The sequence below is a fragment of the Kogia breviceps genome, chromosome 11 (assembly GCF_026419965.1).
Source record: "Kogia breviceps isolate mKogBre1 chromosome 11, mKogBre1 haplotype 1, whole genome shotgun sequence".
NCBI lineage: Eukaryota > Metazoa > Chordata > Mammalia > Artiodactyla > Physeteridae > Kogia > Kogia breviceps.
In genome coordinates, this window is record NC_081320.1 from 6495534 (window position 1) to 6510990 (window position 15457).

General features: G+C 42.9%; 1 protein-coding gene across 1 annotated transcript; it reads right to left on the minus strand.

Annotated features, from left to right (window-relative positions):
- Positions 1-218: 218 nt before the first annotated feature.
- On the minus strand, positions 219-8978 carry PDCL3 (phosducin like 3). The gene is made up of 6 exons (XM_067007119.1): positions 8789-8978; positions 6578-6707; positions 3775-3865; positions 3442-3585; positions 2471-2679; positions 219-590 (listed from the first exon to the last, which is right to left on the minus strand). Exons 1-6 carry the CDS (start codon positions 8792-8794, stop codon positions 448-450), a joined length of 723 nt encoding a protein of 240 aa, XP_066863220.1. The 5' UTR covers positions 8795-8978; the 3' UTR covers positions 219-447.
- Positions 8979-15457: the final 6479 nt, after the last annotated feature.

Consider the following 15457-nt stretch of genomic DNA (forward strand, 5'->3'; position numbering starts at 1 on the left):
TTTTAGTTAATAATCCTGTTGCTACCTCTATAAAAGAATAAAAACAAATAATAATATAAATGCAAAGCTTACCTTGCCATTTTCCACTGTATAATTCACATTACTAAAAAAAAAAAAAAAACCTCCATATTTCTTCTTTTATAGTTTTATGTGAACAAATAGTGAACATCTTTACAGCTTACCTAAAATACAAGTGAAGAAAACATAGACACCTGCCATACTAATATCTGGCTTTTATTTTTTCCTTAAGGAAATATTATTAATTTAAAAAGAGAGCTCCAAGAAATTTAAAAGGATTCCCAGCAATGATTACTTCTGAGATGTATGAGATTTGAAACAATTATAAAAGGCTAAAACCAAAGTACACATTCCTACTTGTTCCTTTTAAAAAAAATTCAGCTGATGTGTCACATCAAGAAAGCTCATCAGGTTACCAGGGCCGCAGCCTTAGTCATCCTCGGAATCACTGTCCCTCCTGGCGGGGATGGAACACAGCACGGACGAAAGCAGCACATCTTCTATGGGTTTCTTAGGGTTTTCCTCCAGGCTTGTCTTGATTGCTCCAGACTCAGACAATTTCCACTCCAACTCTACGTGATAAAGAAAAAGCAAATCACCGAAGACACAGTCTGCATGGGGCCCTCAAGCCAGTGCTTTTCTAAGCAGAAACTACGATCATCAACATTTGCTGACAATTTAATTTGAGGGCCATATTTATAAGGTGCCTGGAAGAAAGGGAAAAATCAGACCCTTAAGAAGGAAAAAAAATACCTGCAAACACTTTTTCAGAAGATGAGATCAAATGAGATATTACATACATTTGAACCTCTATGATAACTAAAATAAAACACAGACTAAATCTATCTTCTAACAGCTAGTTTCTCAGCTTGCACAATTTCCCAGGAAAGAAATCAGCATGAAACATGTAAAGGAAATAACTTTTCACAGTCCTGCTGGCACTCTAATCATTAAATCTAAATTTAGTTAACAAAAGGAAATTCTTAAACCTCATGTCCAATATCTCAACCTATTAGAGTCAAAGGCTCAATGTATGATGACATCCTAGGTCTGATACATTTGTTCCAAGTAATAATTTTTAAAAGTACCAGAAAATAAAGAATCAGTGACTAAAGGCTCAGCTCCTGTATTTTATGCTCTTGTAATCAGTGAAACTCCACATGGGTGTGAGACCTTGTGAAGCACAATCAAGAGATGTATTTTTCCACTGCAGAAAAGACCCCAGGCAGGGCTGAGGGACAGCTGAGAGATTCTACTACAAACAGCCTGGTTAAAGTGATGCTCTACCCACTGGAAACTTCTGTTAAAATCTGAACACCAATTTTACTGAAGTCGTGTTATTTCAAAGTGCTCCACCAGTATGTTCAGCTCTAGGTACCTTGGTTCAGTGTGATAAAAATTCAACAAATTTCTTAAAAATGATTTTTTTTAGGATTTCTGATTCTTAAGAATATATTTAAATTCACACATCTGTATAAACGAATGTATTTAATGTTACTGTTCATTTATATACAGTAATCATTATAAGTTCACTAATCCTCAAATGAAACTTTTCCTAGAAATAAAAACTATAATTATTATTGTATACCTCTCTTCCCTCATGGTATGTGCAAAAAGACCAAAATAAGAAGCAAACCCATATTTCGTTTGAAACGCCATATGCCTTTGAACACTGGAATAATGCATAACTGATGTAACATATATGTGTGTCTATGTATGTATGTATATGTTTATACTTTTCCCAGTTGAATATCTTACATAAAGAGTTACATAAAGTAGAATATAAAGTCATATTTTAACACATATTTTTAAAGACTACTAACTAAAGCACAGCTGGACATATTATTTCACTAAAGAGATAAAGAATTCGACTTATCAAGAAACCAGCAGGCCTCAGCTTCTCTCTCATGTTATGTGTGCATATGTATTTTAACACCTCCTGTGTAACAGGCAGGAAAAAAAAATACCATATCTTTCAGGAGTTAAGAGGGAGAAAAAACTTTTAATTTAAAAGCTACTATTCAACTGAGAAAAAATTTCTATAGATTTATATATATGTACATTTGTACACATGTAGATACATATAAGCATGCATCACTAATAACGTCCGCGTGAACTGAACAAGAAATGAATGATGTGATCTTGAGCTGCCAGTAAAAACGAACATATTCAACTGTAGGGACAGATAAAACACATCAGACATCAATATTAAATATTTTAAAGTCCATTGTGCCCCCTTTTAACTGAGAATTACTAGAGCCCAGCTGCAACTGCCCCCAATGACTTGTCTAAGATGACAGATTCAACGTGCTTCTTCCCTTTTTACAATCACTCGCGTGGGGGCAAAGGTGAATCTGACAAGTCATCCTAATGTGTGTCTAGGAAACAGGCACCCTCGTCAACAGAAGCATCTCCTCTCCACCTCCCACGTGCACCTCAAAGAGGCCCTTACCATCCATTGTCAGGTTCATGCCACCAAACACCAAAGGTCCAATAAATTGAGCCTTGATATCACCTTCAAGGTACACAAATATTGTGGGCAGATTCTTATCAGGATAGTTGGGTATGCAGGTGGTTGAAATGGCTTTGATAAATTTGACATCAGGAAACTTCCTGGCAAGTCCACTAAAGTGCTGATTTATCAGGGCACAAAGGGGAATCCTATAAAAATAGAAACAGAAGCCAACTGTGATTCTGCATTTGTACATAATAAATCTCAACTACCCTTCTGCCTTACATAAAACCTCATAATGACTTCACAAGTGATTCTGCTACTCCAGCCAAGATGAACTAACATTTAGAAAAAACTTTCTAACATGTTTAGGCAAATGGAGGAACTCAAAATCCAAAGCCCAACTTAATTTGACTGAAGAATAAGTCAGAAACACAGCTCCAGTGTAAAAGACAACTGTCTTGCTCTTCTATAGGCGAGAGCATTCAAGGCTTAAAATGTGTGATTCAGAAAGCATTTCCTGCTTGAAAGAAACTCACTACCCAAGCATTAGACTTCACAGGATGGGAATAAAATTGGAGGTGAGAAGCGCCAGGGGTCCACTGCCTCACTCGCCATGGACAATTCTCACAAAGGTCACCCTCACCATCGAGGAGAGTGATTCATTACATGGAACTGTGAAATGCCTGAGCTTCTCCAGAGGGACAAGTGACTGAGGAATTCATTTACAATTAAAAAAAAAAAAAAAAAAGAGTCTCCTCTGCTACAGTGTAACCAAGGCATTCCTATTAGTCACATATTAATTTGAAAGTCTTAAGACAAAAATTAGGCTATAAGGTTTGGGCAAATCAGCAACAAAAACACTAGTTAAAAAAACAAAAAACAAAAAAACCTCCTGGGTGGATTAAGCCTGAGATGTTCAAGATATAAATTCAAATTAACATTTAAAGACAGTCATGAGATCAGCTCACCCTTGTCTGTAAAGGTGCAAGATGACCCACAAGCCCTCACCGGCTTTGGTCACTTCTTGAACATAATCCTTTCCTGAGATTTCCAAAACTTCTCCAAATTTATTCTTCAGTTGGGTTGCCTTCCACTCGGCCAGTCTTTGCTGCCTGCACAACAGAAGGAAGAGAGAGACATCTTACAAACATACACACACATACACACAACACCCCTTTCACACAGCAACCTTTGTAAAGGTCCAGGTTTATTTACTGATTTGTCGGATTTATTAGTGTTTCAAAGGTCACACATTTTAGGGCCACACAAAAAGCCAAGCAGTCCCTCTGGGTGGCACTAACCTGTACATTGCAACTGCACGTTCGTCTTCCTCATTAAATTCGTCTTCATTATCCTCCAGTTCTTCCAAAGTCATGTCTTCATAAGTTTTCACTGAATGTCATTGAGGTGGCAAGAAACCAGAAATGTAAAAGATGAACAAACACACATTTTGGTTTTCCTCCCTTCACTCTTTTCCTAAAGGAGTGCATGCAACACCGAGAGACCACCCCCAGCCCACCAAAACCCAAATAAAAAGTACTTAAGATGTTACACTAGTAAATAAGAAGGGGAGGGTGTTTTTAAAAGACAGCTGCCGGCCTGGCTCTCTTACCTGCACACAATAAGGATACAAACGGGAAGTTTCCCAAGTTTATAAAAGAGGAGAGTTGTATTTGCCTGAGCTAACCTGGCCGGACCTTCAAGCACAGACTTTCACGGACAGGTGCATAACAGTTCTCATGCCTCTGCGGAGATGGGAGGATACCCACTGAGGTCCTCCCCAGCACACCCTTCCTAGAGTGAAAGGGCTATCCCCTGGTCTTCTCTTGTGAGTGCTAGGCAGCTCTACCTTTTCTTTTAATCAACTGCTAAAAAATCTGTATTTTGGGCTTCCCTGGTGGCGCAGTGGTTGAGAATCCGCCTGCCGATGCAGGAGACACGGGTTCGTGCCCTGGTCCGGGAAGATCCCACATGCCGCGGAGCACCTAAGCCCGTGAGCCATGGCCGCTAGGCCTGCGCGTCCGGAGCCTGTGCTCCGCAACGGGAGAGGCCACAACAGTGAGAGGCCCGCATACCACAAAAAAAAAAATAAATAAATAAAATAAAATTAAAAAAATAAAAAAATAAAAAATCTGTATTTTGTTTTTATTGCCATAAACACCCTTGCTTCTTGACATCACATGAGGCTTTTGTCCCCAGACCCCACCCCATCACTACCCAAAACTGCTCTCATCAAGGTCAATAATGACCTCTGTCTTCTCAACGGATGAGCACATCTGACCCAACCCATCACCAGCTCCTCCCCAAAAGCCCATCTTCCTCTGGCCCCCTCTCCTCCTCCCTCTGTGGCTGCCCCTCCCTCAGGCCCTTTGCTGACTGGACTCCTTTTCCTCCTTATCGATACCCACTCCCTCGCTTGACCACATCTCAAAGCTTTAAACACTAGCAACACGCTGACAACTCCCGAAGTTTTGCTTCCAGCCCATATCCCTCTGGTTTGGGACAGCATCCCCAACTGCTCCCTTACCAGCTCTGTTCGTCTAACAAAAGTCTCGAAGTGACCATGTCCCAAACAGAGCTCCTGACCTCACCTCCAAACCTGCTCTTCCCCGAGCCTTCCGCACCTCAGTTGGTGGTAACTCCGTCCTTCTGGCCGCTCGAGCCCAGGGCCCTGCAATCATCCTTGACTCACCTTCCCTCACAACCATCACAGGATCCAGAAGCAAATCCTGTCAGTCCTACCTTCACAATACATCCAGCTCTGACCACTTCCGCCCACCACGCTGCTCCAAGCCAACGGCACCACTTGCCAATGCCACCACTGCAGCCTTTTCCAGACTGGGCTCCCCACTTCCTGCCTTGCCTTCCCACAGTCTGCACTCAGTCAGGCAACAAGAGGACGGTGCTATCAACACAGAGGACACGTCACTCCTTTGTTCAAACCTCCAGTGACATCCACCTCATTCGGCAGCAAAGCCAAGGTCCATACTAGAAGCTACAAGGTCCTAAATGGTCCGAGCCCTAGTTGACTCTTTGAACCTCCTACTACTGTCTCCCAGTCCTGCTGGCTTCCTGGCGGATTCTCCAACATGCTTTCCACTTCTCATTCTCATTCTCATTCTCAGGTCTACTCAACTGCCAGGGGGGCCCTCTCTGACCCTTTCTGCAATTATACCCCCCCTCCTCCGGCCTCTTCCTGCCTTATCTTCCTACATTTCACTCACGTATCATGTACTGTCTGTCTCTCCCGCTAGAATGTAAGCTCCAAGAGGACGGGGTTTTGTCCAACCCGCGCACAGCTAAAGCCCCACTGCCTAGAACAACACCCAGCACACAGCAATCCTTCAGTAAACATTCGCAGGATAAACGCTTTGTAATAAATCCTTCTCTGAATTAGCTCTAACATGTCAACAGGGGACAAAAAGCCTAGCCCCTGTGTGGTCAATGGTTCTCAAACTTTGGTGTAAATCAGAAACTCTTTGAAGCACTGGTTTAATATGCGGAGTCCTGGGCCTTACCCCCAGAGATTCTGTTTCACTAGGGTCTGTGTGTTGTTGTGTGTTTTTTGTTTGGGTGGTTTTTTGGGGACAAGCACCCCAAGGGATTCCGATTCAGGTGATACAGCTACATGTGAGAAAGCCCCTCTCCTAGACCCTGTAGACTGCAAACATCTTATCCTTCCCCAAACCAAGCTATTTTAATATTCGTAATCAAACTACAAAGATAAAGTATACCCTCATGAGAATACAAACACTAAAAACTTTTGAGCAGATTTCCATGACATTATCCAAAGTGAATCACAGACCTGGAAAGTCAAGACTTGGAAATACTTTCCTCGGGGTTATCACGTGCTCATCCGACACCGACGAGGAACTGTGGAAAAGGAGGGGGCCTCTGAAGTCCCCCTAATTCTGTGGCCCAGCAAGCTGAAGCCAGAGATGCCCTGTGACCCGTCTGAGATCCCAGAGGCAGCATCCAGCTCAGCACTCCGATCCCTGCCTCCCATCTCTTGCTCAGAGGATCCCTTCTACCAAAGCAGCCAGAGGCTCGGCAAGTCGTCTCCTAAGCAGACAGACGCGCAACAAAGCGTATCGGCACGCTCACCGATGGACTGCTGAAGGGCCCGCTGCTCCTCCTCTTCCGCCTGCTTCTCCAGATCTTTCAAACTCTCCTTTGAGGGCAAGATGCCCTTCTTGCGTAAGATGTCATTCCACTCGGTGTCTGCATTGGGGTCCTAGAGCAGGTGGACCAAGGATACCATGAGCGCCAAGTCCACTGTGGAAGGCGCCATGGGTAAGGAGGGGTCAAACGGGAAAGTGGTGAGAAGGGGAATTCACACCAAATTATTCTGTGGCCTATTTCTGAGAAAGCGTCAAGAGACCCACAACCCCTGTTCCAATCTTCCTGTCTTGGGGTAAAAATCAGGCTATGATGTGCAGATCGGCATCAGTGCTGACCGCAAGGCTCTGACCTGGCTTCTGGTATTTTCATTAATGACTTGGAGTGACTCACTCAGCAGATATTCACTAAGTACCTACTATATGTAAATTATTGTACTAGATGGCAGGGAAGCATGGTGAATGCCAAAGTCATCTATTTTACAGGTGAGAGGAGGAGATAGGCAATGAATAATTAAAGGTACAAAGAGATATCTTACAAATTATGGCAAATGCAATGACCGACAGGCTGCTGAGCCAGAGAATTCCAGGGGGCCTGCATTCCACAGGGTGGCCAAGGACGTTCTTTCAGAAGAGGTGACATCTAACCACGACTGGAGGGTGAGAAGAAACCACAAAGAGGAGTGAAAACTTAGGGAATTACTTTCCAGGCAGAGGGGCCAGCCTGTGCAAAGGGCCTGAGTGCAGAGATCAAGCGTCCTCAAGTCCTGAGTGGTTGCAGGAAAATCAGAGGGAAAAGAGCCTGACTGACTCTCTAATGGCCAAACCTGAGAGGAAGAGCTGAGACCCCGTGGAAGAGCTCACAGCCGCTGACGCTTATTGAGTCCTAGGTGCTGGGACCCTGCGAAGCCCTCTACCCGTATCTACCTAGTTAATCCTCACAGGCCTGGGACAGCCACAGCGCCAGGCTGGAACAAGTCAAATTTACCAGGATCAAATGTCAGAAGGACACGTGTCGAAGTGGGCTCTTGGCTCCAGAACCCAACTGCCCAAACCCTGGTTTGGCACTGCTTGGCACGAACACTGCTAACGGACCTGGTCTGGAATATGAAACCGGGGAGCGGTGGAAAGTCCAGCCCCAGCTCCTCATCCCAGTCTCGCTGAAATACGTCAAAAGAAAAACTAACAGAATCCTTTCCACAGGGTGGTCAGGAAGGTGACGTTTTTAAGCCGGGACCTGAACGACAGAGAATGCAAAGGAGGCCAGGGCAGCCCTGAGTTTCCGCTTCACCAGACGCACTGGATTTGGAGCTGATCGTCCTCTCCAGCCCCCCACCAAACCCGTACTAACTCCACCTCCCTTCTGCCACTGAGTCAGAGACGAGTCCCTCAGGATTCCTGACCACAGCGAGATCGGGGAGGCAGCAGGATGACCTCTGGAGAAGGGTCCTTCCACACTGACCAAACTGAGCTGCCAGAGATTTTCTCATAAAAGCATCCATTTCCACGGTGTCATTGTTTTCCACTTGTCCGTGGGTTTTAGTCAAATTCCGTTAGCAAATTCCTGATACAATGCAAGAACAAAACTGGGGGATGTGGTTTTATCCATTGTAAGATGGAAAGTAACTGGGCTGCGGGACCCTCGGGCTGAGCTCTGGACGCCAGGGAGTCCAGAGGGGGCGCACCTCAACCTGAACACCAACGTTGGGGGGGCGGGTGTAATAATCCCTCACCCTGCTCTAGGTGGAGTCAGAACACGGGTTATGTTATGGGACACCCCGCCCCCCAGGCGGGACCCTCCACTCGTGCAAGCCTCAGCTTCCACCCGCGAAGGGGTCCACAACGCACCTGCTCAGGCGCTCGCCAAGAGAGTGAACAAGTAGGAAGTAATTGTCAGGTAAGACCCGGAGAGGCCTTCGCAGGCCGCACGGGAGACGAGCTTAAGGAGAAGCAGCCCCCAAAGCTGAGATTCCGGAGTGGGACGCACGGCGTGGGGAAGCCCAGCCCGCGGACTCGCGGGACCACGCCCGCCCGTCCGCACCGCGCCTGCGCCGGCCTCGCCTCGTGTGGCCTCCCCGTGCCTGAGGGGCCCGGCGCTTCCCACAGGTCCGGCAAGGACAGCCCGCCGCCGGCGCGGACCCAGCGGGGCAAACGAGCGGCCGCAGCCTCCAGACGTCGCGCCCCGCGGCTTGCTCACCTGCATTTTCTCACGACTCCCTCGAACCCGGCAGGCGACGGCCTATCCGCCCCTCAGCTCTCTTCCGCGCACGCGCGCAGCAGCCAACCCGCTTCTTCTCCCAGCCCGGCCTTCGCCCCGCCCCCCGGGAGCGAGCTGGGCGGAGCCAGCGGGAAGCGAACTCTCTCCTCTGAGCCTGCGCCCGCTTCTCAAGAGACTGGCGCGGAAGCTGTGCGCTTGCGCGAGGCAGGACACGCCTACAAGTGTGACTCTGAGCCAATCCCCGGGCGCTACCTTATTAGGGCAGGTCTTTGGCCTCGGAGCCCAGGGGTCGAGGGGCCGTCTGCCGCAGGCCCGGAGGTGTCTTAGGTCTCTGCCCGAGAAGTCGGGAATAGAAACGCGTTTTAGTGATTCAGTGTTACGACTAAAAACGATTCAGGGTTACCTGAAACAGAAAGGTGAAAGTCTCATCACCTGGTTGAGCCTCAGGCGTTTCATATTTGCAGAAGTGCTTAGCCCTTTGCGGGGCACACTGGAGAGTAGGACTCAGCAATCTGAATTGTAAGATACAGGAGCTGGGCCCCAGGCTTCTGTGTATGCAGCACTCGGAATTTGAGTTAAGAAAGCAGTACTCTTCCCTGCACATCTGAGCTAGGTGGCCGCCTCCTGGCAGCTTAAGCAGCCACAGGTAACACAGACCCATCTGTAGGGTAGGCGAGGACTCTCAACTTTGGCTACATTAGAACCACCTGGGAGCCTTCCAAAACTGCAGCTAGCCTGGGGCTCCATCCCCAAGTTAAATCTCTAGCAATGGGACCTGGAACTGATTGTTTTCTTAAAGATCCTCAGGTGTTGTTAATATACACAACCATTGATATAAAGTGAATCAAATGACTCCTTGAAGGCAAGGAGCTTTGATTTAATCATTTATAAGGATTCTTAAGATTACCTAACTCCTTCCCACAGAATTATAGGTCACTTAAAACATTTGGTTATTCATTTATTTGGCAGCAAACTGTGAATGAATTTTCCTGGTTTCACCAGAAAAGTCAGGACCCAGGCTAGTTTGGAGCGGGTCTGGCCCGATGCTAAGCTTAGTGTCCTCCACAGCACTAGAGTAGGTGCTGTTTTACCCTTTTCTCTTTCCAAGCCTTGTTACTTCCGGAGGCCGACACTCACCTCCACCCCGTGATCCTCTCTCCAGAGGAGATTAACAAGCCAAAGACTCAAACTCTACTGCCTTCTCCTCTCTCAGAGAAAGGTGTCTCTCCCACTTTGGTCAGAGACTCTATCCTCCTGTGCTCCAGACTGCCGTCCCTCCCACCTCCCCAGAAACTTCTGTCCATCACTCCATCACTCTTAGCTCTGGAGAAAATAATTAGGGCTCAGGAGAAAAAATTGGAACTGTAAGAATGGAAAGAGAAAAGAATTGGAAAAAAAGATTTCTATTTGTGGGTGATATGATACGACAGCATACTTGGAAAACCCTGGGAGTATCAAGTCTTAAATTCATACTAACAATCTGAGAATTCGGTATAGGAGCAGGATAGTAAATTAATATACAAAAATAGCCTTAGTCTGTATTTATCATAACAAACTAGAAGATTAAATGGACCCTAATTACAATAACACCAGAAAAGAAAAATAAGCACCTAGGAATAAACTCAAGAAGTACACAAAAACCTACATGAGAAAATTATAAAACATGCCTGAAGATAACAAAAGTAGACTTGAATGAATGGAAAGCAATCCCTCATTTTGGGGTGGAATGACTCAGCATCACAGAGATATCAATTTTCCCCAAGTCAATGTGTAAAATTTAACACTATCTCACTTTAAAAACCTAACAAACTACTTTCTGAGGCTAGACAGGTTGATTCTAAAGATTTTATGATAAAATAAACAACAAGAATGGCAGACTGAGGGGACAACTAGCCCAACCAGATAGTAAAACAATGTGGTATTGATGCAGGAATAGACAAATAGATCAATGGAGCAGCAAGTTCAGAACAAGTCTGGAAATAGAGCCAAGTGCATACAAACATTAGTGTTTGCTTTAGATGGCATCTCAAGTCTGCTGGGGTAAGGGGATGGGCTCTTTAATAAATGGTATTGGGGCAGTTGGATAGCCATTTGAAAATAGATAAAATTGGATATGTACTTCACAGTGTATATTAGATTAAAAATTAAAAGCTAAAAGTACTAGATTAAAACATGGGATGATTTCTTTATAACCTAAAAATGCAAAAAGCCTTTGATAACTATTACTCAAAATCCAGAAAATCAAATTTTAGAAAATGACAGATTTGCCAGCACTATTTACATTAGTCAAGACATGTAAGCAACCTAAATGTGCATCAACAGAGGAATGGGTAAAGAAGATGTGGTACATATATACAATGGAATATTACTCGGCCATAAAAAAGAATGAAATAATGCCATTTGCAGCACGTGGATGGACTTAGAGATCATCATACTAAGTGAAGCAAGTCAAACAGAGAAAGACAAATACCATATGATATCACTTATATGTGGAATATTTTTTTAAATGACACAAATGAACTTATTTACAAAACAGAAACAAACTCACAGACTTTGAAGACAAACTTATGGTTACCAAAGAGGAAAGGTGGGGGGAGAGATAAATAAGGATTTGGGGATTAACATATACATACTACTATATATAACATAGATAATTAACAAGGACCTATTGTATAGCACAGGGAACTCTACTCCATAATCTATAGTAACCTATATGGGAAAGGAATGTGAAGAAGAATGGATATATGTATACGTATAACTGAATCACTGTGCTGTATACCTGAAACTAATACAACATTGTAAATCAACTCTAATATAAAATAAAAATTAAATTTTAAAAATTTGCATAAAAATAGTGAATACATACATGCCACCTTTGATGTAAAATAAAAGGTTAAATAAGAATATATGTGTGTGTATATTCATATATGCTTAATTTTGCAAAAATACTCACAGAAAGAAGAAATCAGAAATTCATGAAGTGGTTACCTTGTTGTAGGATAAGGGGGCATGGAGATCAAGTGGTAGCAACAGAAAGTTGGGATTGAGAATCCTCTGATAAACTTTTATTTAGGGGCAGATAAGTTTTGTGAGGCCTGAAACACATTTGATCTTGGAGTCTCTTTTTAAGGCACTTACATGTGTAATCTAAAAAAGCAAACAATAAAACTCACAGAAAAAGAAATAAGACTTGTGGGTATCAGAGGCAGAGGGTAGGGGGAGAAGGGAAAGGATGAAGGTGGTTAAAAGATACAGACTTCTAGTTATCAGATAAATAAGTAACAGGGATGTAATATACAACAGTGAGGACTACAGCTGACATTGCTGTAGGATCTATGGGAGAGTCTTTAAGAAAGTAAATCCTAGAGTTCTCATCATAGGGATAAATTTTCTTTTTCCCTTTTTTCTTCTTTCTTTTCTTTTTATTGTATCTATATGGGATGATGGATGTTAGCTGGACCTATTGTAGTGATCATTTCACAATACATGCAAATCACACCATCATGCTGCACACCTTAAACTTATACAGTGATGTATGTCAATTACTTTTCAATAAAACTGGAAAAAAAACTATAAGGAAAAAGAAAAATAAGAATGAGGGAGGGATTTGAGGGATTTTGAGAAATGTTGTTATAGAGATTAAATGATATATCATCTTCTAGAATAATTTCTACACAGAATAGGCGTTCAATAAATGTTTTTTAAAATAACATTAGCTGTGATATGGTATGAATAGTAATTTTACAATGCTGTATTTCCTGTCCTTATAACTTTTAAGTGATACAATGTAAGCATACAAGAAAGAGAAATAAAGTACAATTTCTGTGTTGAGTAGAGATCAACCTATACAAATGTTATGATGACATTTGACCAAATTAAAAAATACAAAGTTCAAAAAAATAACAGTACAAAATTATGAACATAAAAGTAGGCATGAACGTGAACATTTATTTAGAATGGAAAAAGTAATAGTTACAAATTACCAATTTTCAAAAGCTGGCAAATACCACAAACATCACAAAATTCAGAAAATGACATAATATTTGTATTAATTAACTGTCTGGCATGTCTACGTGATATCATAGACTCACTTCTGGCTTGTATTCATCAAACCCTGTTTCTTCTAGAACTACCTGAATACCTCATTCAAAGGACAGAGGTTCATAGATTATACTCATATCACATTTTGTTCTCTGGCCCTTTAACCTCACATCACATCATTGGGTGAGAGGCCAGTATCCCTGCAAGTCATTTTTCTCCTGGATGGCCAGCAATACTTGGGCGTAGAGATAGCTGCAGGTACGTAAATGTATACCAGCGAATATTCCCCCAATTCATTTTTCCCCAAGCCAGATTCCAAAAATATTCATACCTGCTCTAATACCATCTGATAAAGAAGAGGTGGGGGGTTGTCTGTGTGACTGAAGGGAAGCTTCAGTAGAAAGCAAGGGAACTTAACTGACTATGGTTTAAATATCCTGCTTTGCAAACATTTACAAAAAGACATACACACAGCCACTATGGAAAACAGTATGGAGGTTCCTCAGAAAACTAAAAACAGAATTACCATATGATCCAGCAATCCCACTCCTGGGAATATACCTGGACAAAACTATACTTCAAAAAGATACATGCACCCCTATGTTCATGGCAGCACTATTCACAAAGGCTAAGTAATGAAAGCAATCTAAATGTCCATCAACAAATGAATGGATAAAGAAGATATGGTACATGTATACAATGGAATACTACTCAGCCATAAAAAAGAATGAAATAATGCCATTTACAGCAACATGGATGCAGCTAGAGATTATCATACAAAGTGAAGTAAGTCAGACAAAGACAAATACCATATGATATCACTTATATGTGGAATCTAAAATATGACACAAATAAACCTATCTACAAAACAGAAACTGACTCATAGACCTAGAGAACGGTCTTGTGGTTGCCAAGGGGGAGGGGGGAGGGAGAGTGATGGACTGGGAGTTTGGGGTTGGTAGATGCAAACTATTACATTTAGAATGGATAAACAACAAGTTCCTAATGTATAGCACAGGGAACTATATCCAATCCTGTGGGATAAACCATAATGGAAAAGAATTAAAAAGAGAATGCCTATAAGTGTATAACTGAGTCACTTTGCTGTACAGCAGAGATTGGCCCAACATTGTAAATCAACTGTACTTCAATAAAGAAGAAAGAAACATACATATGAACACATTGCTAGCACTCCTTCCAGTCCCTTGGAGAAGGCTGAACAAATGAGGAGATCAGAATGTTATTTTGTCACTTGGAATTTTGAAGTCATTCAGATTTAGACAGATCTCTGTCGCATGCTAGTTTTGTGCATCTATAAAAAGGAAAACATAACAGAAATAAATTCGTTAAGGCATTTCTAAGGAAATAACATATGACAGCTGTCACCCGGTTGATGGAGATTATAAGACTTTCCTAAATTCAGAGAAATGCGAAAAAGAAAAAAACTCAGTAACACATGGACAATCACCACCCTGCTTAAGAAATGGAACAATTCCCAACACTGCTGAAGCTCTGGGATGTACACCGCTCTCCTTTCCCCCTAGAAAGTACCTCTAACCTGAATACTGTGTTGTTCATTGCTCCTTGTTTTTCACTTCAGTTATTGCAAATATGTACAATATGTTGCTTGGTCTTGAAGTTCTGTACAAATGGAACTATATCATATGGATTCTTTTCATGTGCTTTATCAACTCCACACTATCTGAGATTCATCAATGCTAATATGCATAGCACATTCATTTCATTGTTTTCACTGTATTGTATAACATCCCACTATATGCTTATACCAGAATTTACCGATTCTTCTGTTGATGGACATTTGGGCTGTGTTTGCTATTGTGAGTTATTTTGCTGCACACGATTTCAGTAGAGTTTCCTGGAATATGTGTATGTAAGTAAGGTATATACCTAGGAATGGAGTTGCTAAGTCACATGATGATAGACTTTCCTGTTCTGATTGCCAACAAAAGCTGCTGCACCCCCTCCTACCTTCCCTGATGTGGTATGAGTCCTGTCCTTGCTTAGTCTGTAGACTGTGTGGACTGGACCAAATGTCTGTATTTGGGGATCTACAGGGGGTAGGACAGTGAAAAAGAGGGGACAGATGTATCTTAGTTTGCTTGACTGCCATATCAAAATACAATAGACCGAGTGGCTTACAAAATAGACATTTATTTTCTCACAGTCTAGAGGCTGGAATGTCCAACACCAAGGTGCCTATGGATTCAGTTCCTAGGGAAGGCCCTCTTCTTGGCATGCAGTCAGGCAGTCACCTTCTTGCTGTGTGGAGAGAGCATGTGCTCTCTTCCCCCTCTAATTTTAAAGACACTAATCCTATGGGATCAGGGCCCCACCCTTATGACAGCATTTAACATTAATTACTTCCATAAAGGCCCTGTTTCCAAATACAGTCACATTAGGGGTTGGGGCTTCAATATATAAATTTGGGGAGGGGAGGAACACAATTCAGTACATCACAGGATAGTACCTCCCAGACCACAGACTATGACTTTCAGCCATAGCTCTGGGGAAACAAAAGTGACAGCAATTCAGGCAGGATGGAGCATTCCTACTGGCTCTGTGGGCTCCGGTGTGACACGGCACTCC

Bases quoted from the DNA above. Each gene is read 5' to 3' on its own strand.
- PDCL3 (XM_067007119.1), bottom strand. The intron at 3,866-6,577 runs GTGAGCGTGCCG...AATGACATTCAG, and splicing joins GGCCCTTCAGCAGTCCATCG to TGAAAACTTATGAAGACATG. The intron at 2,680-3,441 runs GTGAGCTGATCT...CTATTTTTATAG, and splicing joins TTGCACCTTTACAGACAAGG to GATTCCCCTTTGTGCCCTGA.